The sequence below is a fragment of the Emydura macquarii genome, unplaced genomic scaffold (genome assembly GCF_026122565.2).
Source record: "Emydura macquarii macquarii isolate MOO-44397 ecotype Brisbane River unplaced genomic scaffold, CSIRO-AGI_Emac_v2 contig_2422, whole genome shotgun sequence".
In the NCBI taxonomy this organism is placed as follows: Eukaryota; Metazoa; Chordata; order Testudines; family Chelidae; genus Emydura; species Emydura macquarii.
In genome coordinates this window covers 21,064,381-21,086,675 of record NW_027132559.1, presented here as the reverse complement: position 1 = coordinate 21,086,675, position 22,295 = coordinate 21,064,381, and the positions used below count along the sequence as shown (strand labels likewise).

Genomic DNA, 22,295 nt, shown 5'->3' with positions numbered 1-22,295 from the left:
TGAGTTCTTCCAAATTTCCACTAATGTAGTATGGACGTTCCCTCATTTACAAGTGTATCAGTTAACACTTAGTGTAGCGCTGTGGTGTAGACCCTTGTATAGCAGCGGAAAAGGTTTTTCCATCACTGTAGTAAATTCACCCCCCTCAAGAATTTAGCTTGAATTCTTCTGTCATCCTAGCAGTGTCTACACTGGCTTAACTTAATGTACTGTCTTAAGGCGGCTTAAGTATGTCTCTCGGGAGTGTGAATTTTTCACAGCTGAGTGATGTAGCTGTGTCGACCGAAGATTTTAGTGTAGACCAGGCCTGAGATCTGAACTTGACTCTTTGTCATTAAAGCTATAGAGCAGGGTGCTCTGGGTTTTTTTTTTTTTATATATTACAGAGGGAGGGGTGGATGGCTGCAGAGCAGTGGAGTTCAAACTGATGGCCAAAGGGGTCAGGATAGTCATTGTGGAACACTTCCTGGAGGCTATTTACTACGACATAACCAAGCACAGTGTCTATACTGACGGTTTGCCGCTAAAAATTTGGCACAAAAAGCTCTATGCCTCTCATCAAGGTGGTTTTATTTTGTTGCAAAATCAGGGGAGTTGGGTTGGTAGGGGGCAAATTGCAGTGTGTACACCACCACTGTTTTGATACAAAAAGCTGACTTTGGTCAACAGAAGTCTGTAGCGTAGACCAGACCTGAGAAGGGCCAAACAACATAGCTGGCTGAAAAGAGGCTTGGGGCTGTAAGCAAAGAAACTACCTCCTAGTTTGGGTTCCTCCTGTGTTTAGGGAAACAGGATTTTGTACGTGCCTTGCAAATAAGCAATACTGCATCAAAAGTATTTGACTCCATTGTCAATTTATCCTCCTAACTGGAACAATATGCAAGACCCCAAATTTTTGACTAGCTACCCGGCCCAAAAGGGATAACAATAATAATAAATATTGTGCTACAAATTTGCATCTATTTTGAAGTTACCCTAAACAATCTTCAACTGAAAAAAATTGCTTTTTTTTTGTCTTAGAGACATTAATAAAATCAATGATGGCATTGGAGACAAAGTCGTTCAGCTGTTTCAGAACATGTCAACTTTCATAGTAGGCATAGTGATTGGCTTTGTGAAAGGATGGAAACTTACACTTGTGATCCTGGCCACAAGCCCCCTCGTAATGATGTCAGCAGCATTTTTTTCTAAGGTAGGCAAGATTTTAAAGATTAACATGTAACAAATTTCTTGGGGAAAGGGATTTTCATGGAAACTATTTTGCTATGTACTTGCCAATATTACAGTGACCAAAAAGCACAGATTTCCACTAGTGAAATCCTGTGACTTATCCTTATGTGTGAATAAATGTATGTTTATATCTCTAAATTACCAAAATACACTTCACTTGTTAACTTTGCTTTAGTAAGCATTTAACAGCCACTCACAATTGCTAAGGGCATGATTCATTAAAAGAAAATAAACTAAAAAAAATGCATGGTTTTTTTTAGATGATAAATAGTTTCTTTGCACAGATAGACGTCTATACATAGATATGTTTAGGCCAGCTCAAATTTTTATCTTTAATATTAGAAATTCTCTTCATTTTTAATTAATATTAGATAATCTCTTTATTTTAATAAGCAAATTATCCAGATAAATATTGTGTGGTCTTTATCAAAAAAGCTGCCACAAAGTTCATCAGAGAATGATAGGAAAGAGAGCTATACTCCTGGCAATGATTTCGATCATTTGTATTATTCTGACAAAGTTCTGACTTTCACTTTATCTCGAAGGCAAATCTATTAGGTTTTAATAATTTGTTAGAGTGATAAATGACAACTCTGAGACAATAAGCAGCTAAAGCATGTTTCAGTGCCATTCATTCACTTTAAATATATGTCATACTTTGGATGGCTTTGAATAAAATACAAGATAGGTAACAATATCAGATTTTAATGATTAACATGACTATAGAACTTTAACATGTCAGACAAGAGACACAAAACATAAGAAAGCTATTGATCACATGTACAGAGCACATCACATATGACATGTAAATTCTGATAATGCTAGAGTGGGTTTAACCCCGTTACATTTCAGAGCCAAAAAAAGAAGCTCTAAGTCTCAAATCCATCTAACGGGGTCCTTATTGAAGGCAGCGCTGGAATCCAGATGCATAAAGACATAACAAAATGGCTGGAGATGAAGGAATTGTTAGCAGTAGCACAGAAATAAATAACGCTGCATCTTAAGGCCACATGATTTAGTGTGGAGTCAATCACGCAGGCCTGATCCTGTATTAGGATATGAACCCATATCCTATTTGTAGTGTGTAACCTATCGCAGGAAGGAGCCTTAAAACAAACTCAGGTGCCCATTTCAATTACTACCCAAACCTCTGGCTCATCTTCCCATTCCTGTACAATGTGTACTTTGCTGTCTTGCCATGACATTAATTATCCAGTTTGGGACCCAATTTGCAAATATTACCCTGTTTCTATTGACCCCAAAATTAATCAAAACCAATAAGAATTTTGAAAACTATAAGCAGCACAATTGCCTTGTGCCACTTTACTTCCTGTTAATTTTTGACATTTTTAAACCTAATCAGAGTATGAACTGATACTCTGACTCCTAACATCTGAATTTTGCTTAGTAGCTCTGAGACAATTTATATATCAACTTAATTCCCCGGGGATATTCTACCTTGTTATCTCTCTTCCCTTGACCAAACTGAGGGATTTAAGGATGTAGGAGGCATTGAATAGGGCTAGCTGGAAAATAAGAATTCCATTTTGAGGTTTCAGCGTTTATTTTTGTTCTTCATCAGGACAAAATTGAGACCTTTCAATGTTTTTGCTAAAATAGAGAGAGAGTGAGAGACTTACTCCAGAATAGCCAATAGCCCAGTGGCTAGGGTACTCATCTATAATGAAGGAGCTTTAGGTTCAAATCCTTGCTCTGATTCAGAGCAGGGATTTGAACATGGATTTCCCGTATTCTGGCTGAGTGCCTAGCCACTGGCAATCTGGATGCTGACTTGTTTCAACAGAAATTCCATTTCTGGACTTGAGAAACCTTCCTGACAAAAGTTTTGTTGAAACCAATATGTTTCCATGAAAGGTTCCATTTCAGTGAATCTGCTTTTTCTGTCCAATTTCTGACCAGCTCCAGTAGTAAACATTTTTTTTAATTTAGCCTGAAAAAGATATTTAAGGGAATGAAATATATTTCTTAGTTTCTATTTTCTTGTGTTACTGTTAGGGATGATAGTAGGTTTATAGTAGCACCTAGAGGCCACAATCGGTATCAAGACACCATACTAGGTGTTGCATGCACACACATAACAAAAAGATAGTCCCTGTCCCATAGACTTCACAGTTTCTGTAACAGATTATTTGTAACAGGCAATGGTCCTCCTAAACATATGCCTTTATTATTTTAACATTGTCTTTTGACATCTTAAAATGTGTAAAGAAAGTTGAGAAGATTCAATAGCAAAAAAAAACAACATCCCTCTGGGCCTACCATTTTATTCCTGGTCTCACCACTTTCTCATTGAACCATCTCAAGAGCAAGGTCTACAGGTGTGGTGTTGGCAATTCCAGTTAATTAAACATCCCAGCACTCACCCTGTTTAGGTAGGTCTAATAAACTCTGTCCTGGCAGTCTATAAAATCTCAGATTATTATGCTTCTAAGATCTATTCCATAACAAGTTCTGTATCTATGGAATAGCATTTAAAATGCTTCCTAGAGGCTCAATTCTGTAAACATTATTGGGATAGTGCACACGATCATGCAGATGTAAGTGTTTACAAGAGTGGTTCCTTGATCAGGTGCAGAATAATGACCCAGAATGCATGTCTAAAGATCTGTGAACCTGGCAGTTCTGAGTTCAGCAATATCTGCCACTCTGACCTACTGCAATAATATAATAAACATGAGGTATAGAGCTACTCTAGATTGGTTTGTGAAGTTCACTTATTTCTGCTTCTGTTGACTGTAGATGATCATCACGTTAACCAGTAAGGAGTTAACAGCCTATGCCAAAGCAGGTGCAGTCGCAGAAGAAGTCCTGTCATCAGTGCGAACTGTTGTAGCCTTTGGAGGACAGGAGAAGGAAATCAATAGGTCTGACCCTCAATATTTAATGTCTTTGTAATTTATGACTTTGTCTGCAGCCACAGTGGCTAACAAATATGTTTATTTCTTTTTAACAGATATACGAGTAAACTAGGAGAAGCAAAAGTCCTTGGTATAAAAAAGGCTATTGCTTCTAAGCTGTCTCTTGGTTTTTTATACCTAATTATAAATGGATGCTACGGGCTTGGGTTTTGGTATGGAACTACCTTGATTCTTGATGAGAATACTGACTATACCATTGGGACTGTCCTGGCTGTAAGTATCATGTTTTAACATCAGTGTCTTTCCACAAACTAACTTCATTGTGAAGGTTATGTTGGGTATATGGTATGTTGGCGATAGGCAAGGACAAGAGATATCATACATATGGACAACCCACAACTGCTCTGGAGCTAGATTCTTTCTATAACTTCCTGCAGAGTTGGTTGTGTTCTGTAAAATCTAAGCTTGTCCCTTGCCCCTGTGGTTGTGAAGTTGTGTTCAGCTATCAGGGTAATGGGCACCAATATAAGAATTTAGATAAGCAGAAGAGAAACTTCACAAGGGAAACTGGTTCATTGTTGTCTTTTTAATGAAATAACAAAGCAGATGTGACGTTTCCCCCATTCACCTCAGTAAAGTGTTTACTCCGAAGTCCAGTAAAGATCGCTTAAATCCACCTGGTTTTGTACTTCACAAACAGTCATAGCTGAGACACCTAACATGCTTATCTAATAGAGCAAAGCAAATACTGATTTATTTCCCGATATTAATTTGAATGTATATATAAATTTGTCTCGGCCCTATTTGCATCTCTTCTGTATTTGCTTTCCATGAATATTCATGCGCACTATTTTTCTAGCAAAACTGTGCATAGAAAGTGAATGTTAAATTTACTTTCCAGAAGCACTCACACCAGACACTGTAATTATAAGATTTACAGTCAGAGAACAGAAACAATACCATGTGACTGTGTGACCAATCACAACTAAATAGCAGTAAATGAAATTAATTGAAAACTTAATCCGATAATTTCAAATAACTAATAAATTAGAAAAAATCATAATGTGCTCATGAAGATCTCACAGAGAAAGAGGTGGAATTTGCCTAATAGATTCTTCATCACAAATTATGTGATAACTGTTATCTAGGATGGCTGTATTTACTCCTCTCATCTTGTGTTTCTTGTGTTTGAAGGATATTCTATAGAATAAAGTTGAAAGTTTTGACTATGAGGAGTTTTTAATTGTTTAGAAAATTGAAGCTCTGCTTAGTACTTGCCTTAAAACTCAATGTAATAGTGGGGTTTATGGTGTAATCAGTTAAAGACATGTTGGACTTTCGCATTGTGGTTTGTGGGTTTTCTGAGTTTTCGGTAAAACTTGATCTAGCCACAGTAAAGGCCATTCATTTTAATAAGCCAATACATATTTTTGAATGACCTTCTTTGAATTTTTTCTAATAATATTTGGTGTTCAAACATAGTACAACAGAAAACAAAAATAGTCCTTTTCTTTCGGTCTCACATAGAACTTCCATAGAATTTTGTCAAAAATCCCTGTCAATTTCTGTTGTTCCTGACTATAAAGTATTGTGCTGGCATCCCAAGGTTTAAATTTAATTCTTTTGATACTTAGGAATGTCTTGTGAATGACATGCAAATGCATGATCCTGTAGTCTTTTCTGAAGGATAGCTCCAATGGTTGTAAATGGGAGTGTTACCTGAATCAGGGCTCTTGGACCAGCCTTTAATTTTTGGTTTGTTATTTTCAGTGTGGCTTTCAACTTCCTCCTCCTCCTCCTAGGTTTTCTTCTGCGTGACTTTTAGTAGTTATTGCCTGGGCACAGCAGCACCGCACTTTGAGACCTTCTCTATTGCTAGAGGAGCTGCCTTTAAAATTTTCAAGATAATTGATCAGGTATGGATCCTTTTACCTTGTCCTCACAATTGGGCTGTTATCTTGTATGAGAGCACTGATGATGCCAGTAGAAAAATAAAGAAGTAATAAGCAAAAAGCCAAGGTAATTTCCGTTGAAAAATAAAGGAGGAAAAAAATAGCGTTTACCAAATGGGAAAAGACCAAATTGATTTAAAAAGAAACATTATGTTCAAGCTCTTAAAAGGATATTACAAACAACAGAATGCAGTCACCAATCCAAGTAACTATAAAATGCTAAAACAGGTGCAGTGTGTAAAATGTGTTTAAAGTATAGAATAAAAATATTTCATAGTCAGGACGTAATGATATCTCCTTCCCCCAATTGTGCATTTGTAAATTTTTTGCTTGAATTTAAAATTTTTTCCACTCCCCAGAAACCTGCTATAGATAGTTTTTCTTCAGATGGCCACAAACTCGATCACATAAAGGGAATATTGGAATTTAATAATGTACAATTCAGTTATCCTTCAAGACCAGATGTCCAGGTAGGAGAAACACCTACTCTGTGCTGTGTTGTAGACACTGTGACTAACTTGAAATGTGCCATGTTATTTACGTAGTATGCTAAAAGAGTTGTCTGCTTTAGAGGACAGGATGGAAGCACAGCAGATTGGGGTCAAGAGGTTGACTTGAGTTCCATGTGTAGAAAAGAAACATAAAGAAAACATGGAGAGGAGTGTTGGCGAAGAATGTAAAAAGGGGTAGTTAGCCAATGGAATGTTTGAGCTGAGTGAAGAAGGAAAAGCGTGGCGTCTAAAAGACAAGAGCAAAGAGATCGGAAGGAGCAAAGTTATGCAAGATCCTGAAAGTGAAAACAAGAGCTTGAAAGTGATGCAGGAGGCAGACAGGAGCCAATGAAGGACTTCAAGAGGGACTGAATGTGGTCAGAAACATGATGGCAGATGACATTTTACTGCAGAATACTGGACAAAGTAGAGTATGTGAGGTGATGTGTCAGGAAGGGCAGGTTTCAGTGGTTGAGGTATGAGACAGATTAGAGCCTGAATTTGCAGTTGGAATGAGTGGATTTTGAAAATGTGGCAAGGACAAAACTGGCTGGATTTAGTGACAGAATCTCTTTAATTGGATGAGGGTCTGTTCTTCGTTTTATTTCATTTTTTTAACTACCACAAGGTTTTGAAAGGTCTGACTCTGAAAATTGACTGTGGACAAACGGTGGCATTGGTTGGAAGCAGTGGATGTGGTAAGAGCACAACAGTCCAGCTACTTCAGAGGTTTTATGATCCACAAGAAGGAGTGGTGAGTACAGGCATTCTAAAGCATAGTACTGCTTACAATGGTATACCAATAGCAAATGAATCTTGGTAAAATAGTATAAAAAAATTATAGCTATACAAGTCCTCAAGGAAAAAGTAGATGAGTGGAGAACAAAGTTGGGGATATTGCTCCAGGAAGTGAGTTATAATAAACAAGATTTCTGGGCAGTCAGCTGCTCTGTTCCTCCATTTTAGTGCTGGGAGATTTAATAGAAGTCTAACTTTTACAAAGCGAGTCTTACAGCCCTCAGACAGTGAGTCACCTGGAAGTTAGATAAACCACTGGCAAGCTTTTTAAAAGTGTATTTTCTCTTTTATGAGCAGCCTCATCCTTTACATTAGGAATTTGTTGCAGATGCTGGCTTTGGGTTTAGAGCACCCAAATACACACTTTGTTGGTGTCCTGCATATTGACTAGCCTATTAGCTTAACAGTGTTATAGGGTTTCCTAAGAATGGTAGATACAGTATTTATTTCAATTCAAGACAATATTTAACTATTAAATATTATTTAGGCGGGACCCTCTAATGCAGATCTATCCTTTGCTAGCAGATCTCTGCAAATGAATCTGACCCCAGATCTCTGTTTGAACCAGCTGGTACCTGCTATTCAGATCTAGATCCAGTAGAACTAGCTATGCAAATCTACACTCCTCAGAGGGACCTGGGGGCTCATGGTATTTTAATACAGTATATGATCAGAGGAGAGAGAGAGAGAGAGACTGCTGCTGCTGTTGTTGAGCTTAATTACTTTAGAGGTGCTCATCTGCTATGGTGATAGAGGCCATATGTGTATCTAAATAGACTGACGTAACATGATCACATAGGAAGATGATGCCACTAATTATCTATACTTAAGTTACTCCATCCTTGCTGCTCACTTCCGAACTGGAACTTCTTGTCCTGGTGCTGTGAATTGGGATAACACTTACACAAGCAAGTTTTGGAGAGGTAGGCCATGGTCTTGATAGGACAGTCTGGGCTCAGCCTTCTTGCAACTCTGCCCTCCAGACCAGTAGGCAATGGTGATCCCCCTCGTGTGAAATGAAAACACCAGTGTAACAAATTACAGCCAACCACACTCCACCCAAGCTCCAGTGTCGCACAATCATGTGAGAGTGTGTTCTGTGAAGACCAGTGATCAGCTCAATGATTGCCTGACATATATCTGTCATCTCCTATTTGCTATCCAGACACAGAATTTTCATGGGCATTTGTGTGCACAATGTACAAATTATTGCCAAACCTTTTGTTACCTCCTCCACCATATGGATTACCTGCATAGGACTGCTCACCCCATTTAAGATACATGAATTTGTCCTCTTTTTTTCCTTCAATCCTTGTTGCACCATGCTTCATGCAGGTTTTAAGGTGTATGTCAATGAACCATGATACCATATGCTTGATTAGCAGAGATGGCCTCTGCTGGTTTCAAGCTTTTCCTCTCCTGCAGAAGGACAAAAATGAAAACTATTTCCAGCCAACACTACGTAAGAAATGGTAGGATTCAGATTGTGGGCCCCTTCCTTTAATCAGTTACTTTACCCCTACTGCATATGTGGTGCATAGCAGAAGCAAATTTCCACTTGGTGTATGGAAGCATCTGGCCAAGAACTATTTCTTCACGGAAATGAAAATAAATCAAGACTTCTATCACAAATCTTAAATCCGCCCTGCCAAATTGAATGGAAAGATTTTGTCCTAAATGTATGTAGGTTTAGAAAGACTCATGAATAAGACTGTCTCTTTGGTCTGTGTTTGTACAATGCCCAGTACAATAGGATTATGGTTCATGACTAGGTCTCCAAGGTGCGATAGTAATACAAAATACAGTAATAGCAAAATAATAATATATAACTTCAGACTCCTATAAATGGTCTTTTTTTTTCTTTAGATCACAGTGGATGGGCATGACATAAAGTCCCTTAATGTGAGACATTACCGAGAATTCATTGGTGTGGTCAGTCAGGAACCTGTTCTGTTTGGGACAACAATTAGAAACAATATACGATACGGTCGAGAGGATGTAACCGATGAAGAAATTGAGAATGCAGCAAAAGAAGCAAATGCTTATAATTTTATAATGGACTTTCCTGATGTAAGTACAGTACTTAAAATAACCTGCGTTCTTGGAAATGAACTGAAATAAAGTGAGATATTGAGATATGGCCATAGAAAAAAACATTTTTCTTTTGTGTGTGTTAGGGCTGTGTGTGGCATAAGAAATTTACAGCACTTGCATTGTTTCTCTAAATTCTCTGAAACAGAAATCTAAAGAAATGAAAATAAATCAGGCCAGGGATGGGGGGAGGGATAACTGTGAATCCAAAAGCTGGAAGCATGGATGATTTGGCTATCAATGCATCTTAAAAGTAAGAACAATGGTTGTCTTTTCTTCACTCTCAGCCCCAAATTGAGGGACAGCTGCCCCTTTGCAAAATTACAGAATATGGTGACAGAAACTCAGCAACAGCTGATAAATGTAAGCAGGGAAACTTTGATTTTTTGCAGCCACCTTGTGGCTAAGAGTGGAAATTGCAGTGTCATTCAAAATTTGTATTTGTAGGCGTATAAAGTGATGATCAGGGTAGTTAGTGCTTATGGCACAAAGGTCCCAATTCAACAAGGTACTTGAGTATGTGCATGACTTCAGGCACATCAGTATCCCCACTGTTATGGAACTTTTTACGTGCTTCAATTTATGCAGCTGCTTCATTCAGTACCTGGCTGAATCAGGGAAGCAGATCTGACCCGTATTTTCTGAGTGGTGTCGTGGCTGAGTGGATAAGCTGTGGTTCTAGTACCAGATCCACCAGAAATTTCCTCTGTCACCTTGGGCTGCCCCTCTGGTTCTCACTACCTCGTCTGAAAAAATTCGCTGACCACCTGCTTGTGGGAACATTTTTGCTACTGAGACTGACTTTGTGTAGATTTGATTTAAAATGGGATTTGTGTCCAGTACTCTGTGGATCACACAATATAACCTTATCTTTCATTTCAGTAGGGTGCACCCGTATTACATAATTATTTTGCTCTCGCTGCAGGCCTGATCCAAAGTCCATTGAAATCAATTAGCAGTTAATTGTTTATACTGCAAAACTGATGGTATCTCTCCTATTTCCTTAGAAATTTAACACGCTTGTAGGAGAAAGAGGAGCACAGATGAGTGGGGGCCAGAAGCAGAGAATAGCCATCGCTCGAGCTTTGGTGCGTAACCCTAAGATTCTCTTGTTAGATGAGGCCACATCTGCCCTGGACACAGAAAGTGAGTCAGTGGTCCAAGCTGCACTGGAAAAGGTAAATGCTGTATTATTGATACAACCTCTGTTTTCCGTTTTCTTGACTCAAATACATTTTCTTTCAATGCAAGGAATAGATGAATAAGATTATTATTGTACAGCAGTGACAGGGATCATTTACTCAATTACTGCCAAATTCTGCCCCATCGTTCAGCAATAACAACACTGTAACCCCCCTGGGAACAACAGTAACCATGCGGTAACTCACCATGGCCCAGTCCCCCGTGAGGCTCCGTATGAGTGAGCCCTGATTGCAAGACTGGAGCCTAAATCACCAAGATGTAATGAATACATTATCATGTGGTTATGGGGCTCAAAAGATGCCCTGATGCACAAGCAAACACATTGACTACAATCAGATTGTAAATAGGGTGCAAATCATTGAGGGCTACATCTGCCCTTTAGCAAATAATTTGCATCACCGTTAGAGTTCTTAGGATCAACATCTTCTCGTCATATCTTCAAAATCAATTTTAAATGCACAAACATCTGAATTGGCACAATCGATATTTCTGTATTTTCAGGTCATCGGAACAATGCTAACAAAAATGCAGAATAGGGTATTAAGAAGTGCTATGGTAATGTTAGTCTTTCGGGTGTGTCAATATTGATACCTTCTAGTTAATGCTTTTCACAGAGAGATGCTCTGCCAAAGAAGGGTGCGTTCATTGTTATTCCACCGCATGCTACTCATGGCTATCTCATTCAAAAGACAACTTGGGCCAAATCCTCAGCCCTGACTAATGGCTTGTCCACATAGCGCTGGATCAAAGGTGTATGATTTGTGAAGTGCGGCACAGTGTTGTGCCCTGACTGCCCTTTAAAAGGTACCTAGTTCATGTTAACATAGTCCCATTTGAAACAGGACTACATCAGTGTGAACCAGATACCATTTAGTGTATGTCTACACTGCAATTTAACACCTGCGAGTGGCCTGTGTCAGCTGACTTGGGCTCGTGGAATTTGGGCTGTAAAACTGTGGAGCAGATGTTCATGCTTGGGCTGGAGCCTGAACTCTGAGACCCTTCTCTCCCCCACCCCCACGCATGGGGTCCCAGAGCCAGGGCTCCAGCCTTAGCCTGAACGTCCACACTGCAATTTTATAGCCCCACAGCCCGAGCCCCATGAGTCTGAGTCAGCTCACCGAGCCAGCCGCAGGTGTTTTATCACATCGCAGACATACCCTGGGTGTCTTTATGCTATTCTGGCAGCAAAGAAGGCACTTATAGAAGCCTCAAGAAGACAATTGAGAGCTCCCTCAGTTCAGGAAAATCCCTGGGAGATGTGAAGCTAGCACAGCCAACTTCATGCCACCTGGACCCCTATATAGAGGCATATTACGGCAGGGCCAGGGCATGCGTTGCTCCATCTGCTCCCCTGCAATGAATCAGTCCCTATGAGACCTCTCCACATGGCATAACAGAGCAGCTCATAGTTTAGCTTTTTAATTTTGAATAAAATAAGTAGAGAGACAGGCAAGAAAAGCAGGAGAAGCAAAACAAGCTTCCTGATTTTGTTCAGTGTGGATGCCGGCAAGCAGGTTGACTCTATCCAGCAGAGAAGGAACCAGGGCACGCATCCTGGTTTTAGTTGAGTCAGTTGTGAAACTCATGGACTGTCAGGATGTTTCACAAACGAAATCGATAGGAAGTAACTACAGTAGGACAAATGAGAGTAAATTACACTAAATCTCCGAGCCACAGGGGACACAAATTACAATTTGGTTGTTTGTTCACAGGCCAGCAAAGGTCGAACCACTCTTGTAATAGCTCATCGGCTTTCCACCATTCGGACTGCAAATTTAATAGTGGCCATAGCAGATGGTGCTGTGGCGGAAGAAGGAACACATGTAGAGTTGATGGCGAAAAGGGGATTATATTATTCACTTGCAACAGCACAGGTACATTGAATTCACAATTTTAGATACAAAACCTAGAAATGAGACTGTAGATATGTCTGTTTTGTTTACGTATGAAGTCTCTTGGACCTTAGAAAGATGCTAAAGTTTTGCTGTAAAAGTCTTGTTTGTGATCTGTCAACTTTGTTTATTTAAAAGATGGTGTAATAAGCAGGTCACACATGTGCTAGTACATGCCTCGTTTATTACTCTGACAAGAAGTGAGAAGCACAACCTTAACTAAAAGCCAAATCGCCGCCACCTACAAAAAATATCAAAAGTCAAGATTGTTCTGTATGTACATGTCACTGGTGTTTGATACTCTCCCTGCCCCCACTCCCAAAAGAGGCAGTGCGCTTAGGCCCCAAAAGCCACAGATACCCCAGGATGTGCTGGAATCAGGGCTCCTTCCCCACCCTCCAGCTTCCTTGTAGCACAGCTCCTTCGGCAACTGCTCTGTGTGGAATCCCAGATAAAAGGGTGGATGGAGGCTTTCACAGCACCAAAGGTGGTTCCAAAGAAAAGGTAAGAGTCCAGTCCATAATTCTAGTTTCTAATTTTGATGTTGGATCCACACTACAAACAGAATCTGTGTCAGAACCCAAATGCCCCTAACTTCACTAGACAACCAGGTGCTTGTACAGTTACAGTTGTAGTGCTGGTGTGTGTACACACTGGGAATTTTCCAGCAGCTTTCCCCACTGTTGCTCTGGCACCAGGGCAACCCCTTCAATGGTAGAAATGATGGTAGCATACTGTAGGCAGGGTGAAGGCATTTTTACTACCATGTTATCTAACCAGGGTTAGAGCAGAGGCTGATCTACCTAGTTCTGTCGTCGTTGCTAGCCCAACTGTGAGAGAAGTGCTAGTCGTGTGCTTAATGGGGACAAGGCCTTGATGGGTCTTTTGGCCAAGCTGGCAGTAAGGCTGTGATAGTGGAACAATTTTAAAGCAGTGTTTTCATACCATTCCTGGTACCGTGGCTTTAAAACCATTCCTAACACATTTGAAGAATGACCAGTAGATATAACTAGGCTGTCGTTTTTTAAGCCATATTTTAGAAAACTCTTGAATATACTTTGGAAATCGTTTTTAAAAGACAAGTTTTAAAACAAGTATGACCTGCTCTGACCTGGGAAATAGTGTTTTAAAGCATATTCGTAGGAAACTTTCTTAAATGCTATACTTAGAACTGTTGTACTGTCATGGATTCTTCGATCTGTGCGATTCAGAACCAGCCAACTTCAATACTCTGTTTGTTTGGGGGAGCAGGGGACTTTGGATAAACTGGAAGGAAATGCAAAGGAAATGGTTTAAAAATACTAGGGGTGAAATCCTGCCTCTATCAGAGTCGATAGGAGTTCTGCTACTGACTTCAATGGGGCCAGGATTTCTGCCAGAAATATAGGGCACAGCAAACACATTTTATCAGCAGTTTTGCAAATCATTTAAAAACAGAATTAAAGCAATATGTCAAAGTATTCTTGAATATACTGTTTGCTTACAACCTTTTGGGCCCACTTCTGAAAGATGCTGAGCAACCTCATGTCTCATGGAAGTCCATGGAAGCTCACAGGAATAACGGCACAGGTTCTTTGGAAGAAAATGAGCATGTCTTCCTTAATGCTTGACATAAAATGGTAGCTTTTGTGTAAACATGTAAATAACACAGAAGACACTTGTAGCTGGATTTCAGCCCATGAGGAGCGAGAATCCAATAACTTGGGGAAACACTCCTATGATTCTGCCAAATAAGGTTATGAATAGCAAATTTAGTCAGAGGACTAGATCCAAAATAGCAGTCTGGGTCTCTCAGAACCTACATGACACTGCAAATGGAAGTGGAGTCTACCTTATGCAACTACACTGACCCACTTGATATATTTGTGACTGAATTTATGTTGTGTTAAAGTCTATTAAAACAACAGAAAACAGTGAAGAATCAACAGAAACCATGACCATAAAAGATCACGAAGAAGCATCCCCTATCAATGGGTTGATCTCCAAAAGAGCAAGCATAAAACATATTCCAGAAAAAGGGGCTGAAGAAGAAGCCACACCTGAAGAGGTAATGATTTACTGTAGCTTACTCTAGTTTTCTTTGTGGGTCTTGTTTTAATCCTAAAAAGATGCAGCAGGCAGTGGTAAAGCCAAAGGATACAATTTCAGTGGAACCTGCACAATTCTTCCAGGGAGATCATGACCGTTCTGAAATGGGGCATATATCAAAGACTATTTCATCACTGATTCAGGGTGTGACTTTCAGCAAATCACTTCTCAGTGTCTCGTTTCCTCATCTATAAAATGTGGGTAAAACATAACCTGCTTTGTAGAGCTTCTTTGAGATGCTGCTATATGTAAGTACAAAGCACAGTTACCCATGCAGAGTTTGCTGTTAAGACTATTCCAGAGTGAGTGTTGTTAGAATGGATTGGGCCAGTCCTGTCACCTGTAGTCACTCCATTTACCTGCCTTGTTCTCTACTAGTCCAGGGTTCTTAAACTCAGCTTTTCCTGTAGGCACCGTAATGTAGCTCAGTTCTCTTAACAACATAAGAATGAATTGCATATGACAAAAATAAAATATCTGAATTAATATCTGTATTTTCTTTTACAGCAAGACCTCCCCAAAGTTTCTTTCCTCCAGCTTTTTAGGTTAAACAAGTCTGAGTGGCCTTTCATTCTGCTGGGGACACTTGCTGCAATTATTAATGGAGCAGGTCACCCTATTTTCTGCATCATCTTTGCTAAAATTATAACAGTAAGTGGAGTACTGACATTTCCATAATGTAATTGTAAAAGGATGGTAGTTAACTTGTTCTGATTAGTACCGTTGGCCCTATGTACATTACAGTGAAATGAGGGTCGTTAGAATCATTTTTATACCTAGTTCTTCACAAAAAGATGCTAGCATAGTTTCACCACTGTTTCTTGGGTCACTGAGCACCCAACATAAGCAGATTATAAACAAGGTTTCTAAAACCATTCAGAACAGTTTTGCTTGGTCTAGGGAAACTGTTTGCATTTTTCTATTTAAAAAGAGTTTTAGCTAACATAGTTTCTCTATAGTATAATAATCCTTGGTATTTATATTGCACTCTTTTCCCCATTTATAAAGCACTTTATGAACATTAATGAATGAGTCCGCACACCACAAGTCCTGTGAAGGAAATATCCCCATTTTACACACGTGAGAAACTGAGGCAGAGAGATGTGAATTGTCCAAAGCCCCAGAGCATGTTAGAGCATGGTGTAGAATTGAGACGTTCCAATTCCTGTGCTTAAATCACTGGCTCACACCTTTTCCTCTCTCCCTAATACATATGGGGATCTTTCTGCACTGAATAGGCCTTTAATGGAGCTCCTGTTCCTGAAAGATAATGCCTATTGAAATATAATCAAGAAGAAAGGTTTCCTGATGGCACTAGAGGGCTAACTTCTGTTATGAAGTCACTGACCAACCAGTTGCTAACAAGATTGCTTTGTGTGTATTCCCTCTGATTTTGACTTCAGTGCTGTGTCAGCATTCCAAAGCCAGGGAATGGGCACAACAACTACTGCAGCCTTTGACACCAGTGCCTAGAGGTCTGATTATAGGTAACTCGGTAGCCAAGCAGTTCAGGAAAGCACCATGACTATCAGGATGGTCCCAAGCAGATTAGGACGGGAAGCGAGCGTTAGGTAGAAAAGTCAGTGTGAGGCTTTTGAAAATTTAACCCCTAGTCCTTGTTAACTTTAATCTTGAAATACTCATTCATATAAATACTCTCTTCTCGTCTTCCCCAAGTATGTAAGTAACTCTATGGGATAGAATAGAATAGAGTGTTATACAGCATCTTTTAGTAGGCTGACTAACAAAACATTTGGATGATTTCCTTCTATTTTTGCAGATTTTTTCAATAAAAGATGATACAGAGAGGATCCAGCATGAAGCTAACATTTTCTCCATCATATTTGCTGTTATAGGTGTTGTTTACTTTATCGCTTGTTTTCTGCAGGTAAACTCTCATACTCAATAGAATAATTGGTCTGCAAAGCAGTTCGCATTCTAATAACTGCTTTAGTCAGCTCTGGATTTAAAGTTGACAGCTGAGGGATCGTGGCATGAGGGGGTGGAAGAATGTCTGGTTCTGTAGCTGTATTGTTCAGCTCTTGTTTGTTTTTAATTTTATATGCGCGCTTAGCCATTGTGTGCTATGCTTGTAATAAATGAATGCATTTATTGCATAAGTACCTTTAGACTGCCATTTAAGTTAAAAGTTGTAAAAATCAAAGATATGAGGCGCTGCTGTTTTTTCTTGCAGGGTTTCCTTTATGGGCGATCAGGAGAAATCCTAACAATGAGATTAAGGCATATGGCATTTAAAGCCATGCTGCGGCAGGTTGGTGTTAGAGTTTCTTATAAATACACTGTTTTTTCATTTGCTTTTCCTGTAATAAATTGTAGAGGATTAATCCACCCTCTTTCCTCATACACAGAGCAATTTTACTGCACCACCTTTCACGTGAAGATTTAAGTATTAATTTTGTGTATACTTACCCTATCCAAAGTAGGAGAACTATGCTAATGGAATTCCATTAGCATAGTTCTTCTTCTGCTTGGATAGGTAATTCTAACCAAGACTACCTACTATCATTGCAGATTTCCTTTACCACTTTGAATAGAGATTTGTTTGCCTGAAAATTATGTTAAAACCTCATGAAACTGTGCTACATACTACTAAGATAAGGCCCCATTTACACGATAAAAACAACCACATCGAACAACAGTCATTAAACTTGATTCTAGCTCAGGCTTGTTCTAACAACTGGGAAAAGGTTTGAACCCCATTATAATGTGATTCAGTCCCACCCATGCAGTCTGGGCCAAACCATGTTAGAACACAGTTGAACTGCAACCAAGTTGAACTGCAGTTGTTAAAATCAGTATTTCTTACTGTGTGGAAGTGACCTTAGGTTACCACCTACCTGGTTCTAAACCCAGTTAATTTTAAGCCAGATGGTTTTTTGAATGTCAAAATCATATTCCTCCTTTTCCTTGCTGGTTTTCTTCTGTCTGCTGACAGATGTCCGCCATCATCCTAAGCATCACTTCTTTTATTTATGTCAGTCCCACCTAAACAGCCAGTTAGCACGTGCTTGTCATCTTTGCTCACTGCCACTGGCTAATCAGAAGGCCCCTGGTATGAATTTTAATTTTCCTGACAGTAGCACCTGAGGTAAGATGTTCAGTACCTGACACTGGCCTAATATAGTGAATTCAAGGAGAGAGGCCTCGAGAGAACCACAATGAAATGGAACTTCACCTCAGCCGAGAAGAATATTTAATGGCTGCCAGAGCTCCCAGTGAACTTCTTGTCTGCCTGCACAGCAGAAAGTCATTCTCCTTGTTGCTCTGCATACCTGACACTCAAAAGTACTAACCTGGCAATTTGGAGGCAAAAAGACCAATAACACTTTCTTGAGCAATGTCTTGGAGGCCCTGTACCTTGAAGAGCTTGACGATATACCAGGAAGGAGAGAACCAAGAGTTCTCCTGGCATCCTTGTTTTGCTACTTCTGGAGTCCAAGAGCAGCCAGTAGCAGAGCACGGGGTGGAAGGATGGGGGGGACGGACACACACACTGTCCCACCAACAGAGCACAGGGAGGAGCAGAGAATCCCTGCTCATAATAACTCAGCCAGTGTTCATGGCTTATTCAAGGAGGAGTAGTTTTATGGAATGAGTGGAATAAGCTAGGGACCTTTTTTCCCAGGGTTGTGGGGGAAGGTTTGCCTGACTGAAAGATGGCAAACTCTCTGGGTTTTCTATAATAGGTTTGGCTGTCTTTAGACAAAGAGATCCTTCTCTGTAATGATTAGGGAAGCCATACTAGAACCCTGCTAGCAATAACCATATTTAAACAACTTTAGTTAGCATGATTCTGTCCCTAATACAAACAAGGCCTATGAAGTAAGGCAACACAGCAATACTATGTATTTTTAGGTCACATCTACATCGTAAATCCCATCTGTGTTGAGTAACTCAGTTACAATAAAGTTTCCTGAGATGGTTAAAACATGTTTTATTGTGTAGACAGAACTGAAATGCATTTTAGCCATACTCCTGAACTGTTCTGCAGCCTTTGACTCTTGTAAATCTGTGGTATGATTCACAAACATGGTTCTACAATCCATGCTCTGATTCTGTAAACACCATCGTATAACACAGTCATTGGACATGCGTTTTGTAACCTTGTCTCCCAGTGCAATTGGCATTTCAGTGTAGATGGGACCTATGAGAAGCTGGAATGGGAAATTACTGTCTTAGTCAGGAAGAGACTATGTGAAAAAGCCTCGGGATAGGTTACTTCTTCTGTATTAAGAAATATGAAACAGATTTATCTGATATTTACATGGTTGCAATTTATAAAATATAATGTTTTATTAAGGTAAATGTTTGTTTTATCCACAGTCTTTGTTTTTGTTTGTGTAATGCTGCTATTTTTTTTCTTTCTTGCCATATATAGTGTACATTTGTCCATTGCTGGAATTCCGGACATTTTGGCCAATCTCTCCATTCTAGTGAGAGCAGCACACAATTTGGTTCCCAAAACCTAACAATTCTAAGCCTGCCAAGAGCAAATGATTAATCAAATCTTTTTAAAGTAACTTAAAGGCAGTGGATCAAGTAGTAATTCCCAGAAAGGCTCAGGGACAAAATAGCTGTTGAATCTGTTGGGTGGCAGAGAAGAGTATTTGGCTTCCTTTTGATGCCAAAAAATGTCTGGCTATTGGTTATTTGAAGGTCAGACAGATCTTTCCACAGTGCAAATCTCAGCATACCTGCTTCACTGGTTTGGCTGGTCCTCCTCTCTCTCAGCTTTCTGTGCAGTAGGACATCAGAGGGGTCATTCTAAGGCTGACATGGTTCTGGCGCTTTCCTGTGTGCGTGTCTGTCAGGCTCTCTACTATTGCTGAGGCGTCACAGATCCTACTGCACACTCCCTGCCAGCCCCCCACTAGAGACTGCTGTTGTGAGGGGAAGCTAAGCCTTTGTTGCCCTGGATCTCTGGAGAGTTTCAACATTCTAGAGGCTCAGCAGGCTACAGCACTGTTTCCTCCCTTGGCCCCTCTGGTATAGTTCCTGGGCACTTACTGTGTCTGTTACCCCTTCTCCGAAAGGACCAGAACCAACGCTGGCCCCCAAGATACCCCACTTACTCTCACAGCCTTCTCCCAGAACTCCAAACCTGGTTTACAGTTTAACTCTCTCAGTGGCACGCTGTAGTTTTAAAGCAGTCAACACACACCCACTTTGCATGGCTAACACCTTTATGCTCTTTTGTACTGAATGTAAAGCACAGGAGAGTCAAGGTCATAGAGCAATAAACACTAAACATGTGTCCCTGCCTCAGTTTCCTTATCACTCCAGGGTATTGGCTGGGCTGGGATTCGAGTCCCTTGGGTTGTCAAGAGTCTTTGGGGCCATCTGGACACACGCTGCTCTCTCTCACCCAGCTTCTGTGACTGGCTATATTTTGCCCCACAGTTTCTCTTTCTGTCTCTCTTCTTCTGTTCCTGAGTGATTTGCTATTTAAACCCCCCGGGCTTCCTCGATTCTGTCTCTTGGTAACTTTTTGTGACTGCTCCTACCCTTCCCAAAAGAGGAATTAGCTACATTGATTTTTCTAAGGATGCAGCTGCTTCTTGCATAATCACTGTGAGGCCTGAGTATCATTATTAACCTAAACAGAGAGAGTCCTGTGGCACCTTAAAGACTAACAAATTTACTTGGGCATAAGCTTTCATGGGCAGAAACCCACTTTGTCGGATGCAATTATTAACCTAAGTATCTGTATCTCTTTGTATCTGTCTAGTTTGTGTACGCTACAGGACCTGTCACCAATGGTGGATCCACCTATAGACACGTATAATACAGCTGTTTTTCATAATATCAGCTTCACAGTACCAAGATGCACTAATACAAACATTGTTAGAGGCCATCTGCTGGGTGTAAAGTCAGAAATATGATTGACATACATTTATTTGTGTTGTGGAAAAAGTGCTCCTGTGTGGACACAACCCAACTGTGTTTGTTGTAACTAGGGCACACAAGAGTGTGACAAACTGGTTACAAAAATGTGTTTTGTATTTGTATGATGGACTGGGCCTAAAATTAAACCTAAAATTACATTCAAAGGCCTGATCCTCAATGAGTTGAGGCTAGTGGAAAGACACAATGGGCTTTAGGATTAGGTCCATCCTTTCTAATGGCAGGCAAGTGGAAATTCTTGATTTACGAGCCCTGAACCATGTTTTCTGCAGTGCTTGTGTTTTTGATTTTTAAAACACTTAATGTAAACTCGTGTTAAAACCATTTTAGCCTGACTTGAAGCTTTTTAAGTCCATTTTAGAAAACAGTTTCCCAGTACAAGTGTGGAAGGGGCCATGGTGACAGAATGAAAGTACCCCAGTTAAATCCAGCATCTGTATCAAAATAATATTCATGTAGCTATAGTGACATTTAGGTTAAAGAAATATCTGAATAACTAACCCTTTTATTCCTACTTCACTTCACTCTGTATATATACAAATCAAGTTCAGCAATTAATTTATCTCAACTCCAGCCCTGAAAATCAGAGACTATACTGATGCTGACAGGTCAGCTGGTTTCCCTTTGTTACCCCATAACGGATCTTCACTTGATCAGTAACTAAAAGTCAATCTGATATATAGGGCCACCCAAGGCCCCTAAACTAGCATGACATCCTTTCTGTAAAGGCTAATTGCTGGCCTCCTTTGCTTTCAGATCCAGGTTGCTGGGCATAAGAAGATTTATAGGGGAGGCCCCAGAGTCCGTGAGTGTAGGACTTCAAGAAAATACAGAATCTACGCTATCTTCAGAGTCCAGCTATTGCCTTGCTGAGAACACACAGGCCCACCATTTTAAAGGGTCTTTATAATTAATATCTGTGATATTTGCAAGAATATAAATTTGAATGCACAAAAAAAATCATAGACCCTATCCTCAGCGGGCGTAAATCGGCATCGCTTGATTGAAGTTGAGGGAGCTACACCAGTTTATAATGGGATATGATTGTAATGATCTGGGGGTTCATTAAACAACAACCCAGTGGATGAGAAAGGAATAAAACTTTTAATAAAAAAAACCAGAGAGATTCTGTGGTGAACTGCTGTGCACAGCTACACTGTGTTCTCAACCCCAGCTTCCAGGGCACATCTCTAAATTCCTAGGTTCATAATACTGTCCATTATGAGGGAGTGTCTCTAAATTATAATCTTCCACAAACATCTCTTTACAATGATCTTTGTATTCATAAATCAAGTGATTGCATGCACAAACTGATAGTTAACATGATTTGCATGTGTAACTGTCCACATTAAGTAGAGAGGATGTTTTTGAACAAATGCACTTTTTAATGTGCAAACAGATGTACTCACAGACAACATTGAAGATTTTGTTAATAAAATAAGATGAGGAAAAGAGGCCTCTTTCTCACTGAGTAACCTCATTTTCCTGTTTGTTTCATAGGACATCTCTTGGTTTGATGATAAGAAAAACAGCACTGGAGCTTTGACAACAAGATTAGCCACAGATGCAGCACAAATTCAAACAGTACGTCTGTATGAGAGAGATTTTAGTATCTATGTAACACTAATATTAAGTATGGGTCATTCTGCCAGGTTATTGATAACACTGAACTATCTGTAAAGCTGGGGACAAGCACGTTTATTCAGCTGTTAGGAGGCTGGTGACGAAGGAAGAAGGCAGATT

The 22,295-nt window shown here is 39.9% G+C and overlaps 1 protein-coding gene across 1 annotated transcript in view; it reads left to right on the top strand.

Annotated features, from left to right (window-relative positions):
• ABCB5 (ATP binding cassette subfamily B member 5) overlaps nucleotides 1-22,295 on the top strand; it is a 48,286-nt gene that overhangs the window by 11,435 nt on the left and 14,556 nt on the right. The window contains exons 7-20 of the mRNA XM_067561665.1: nucleotides 1,021-1,192; nucleotides 3,991-4,115; nucleotides 4,205-4,382; nucleotides 5,912-6,025; nucleotides 6,421-6,531; nucleotides 7,181-7,306; nucleotides 9,217-9,420; nucleotides 10,449-10,619; nucleotides 12,360-12,521; nucleotides 14,431-14,586; nucleotides 15,135-15,278; nucleotides 16,408-16,515; nucleotides 16,822-16,899; nucleotides 22,053-22,136. Coding sequence (XP_067417766.1) covers nucleotides 1,021-1,192; nucleotides 3,991-4,115; nucleotides 4,205-4,382; nucleotides 5,912-6,025; nucleotides 6,421-6,531; nucleotides 7,181-7,306; nucleotides 9,217-9,420; nucleotides 10,449-10,619; nucleotides 12,360-12,521; nucleotides 14,431-14,586; nucleotides 15,135-15,278; nucleotides 16,408-16,515; nucleotides 16,822-16,899; nucleotides 22,053-22,136 — 1,933 coding nt within the window. The remainder of the gene's footprint in view (nucleotides 1-1,020; nucleotides 1,193-3,990; nucleotides 4,116-4,204; nucleotides 4,383-5,911; nucleotides 6,026-6,420; nucleotides 6,532-7,180; nucleotides 7,307-9,216; nucleotides 9,421-10,448; nucleotides 10,620-12,359; nucleotides 12,522-14,430; nucleotides 14,587-15,134; nucleotides 15,279-16,407; nucleotides 16,516-16,821; nucleotides 16,900-22,052; nucleotides 22,137-22,295) is intronic.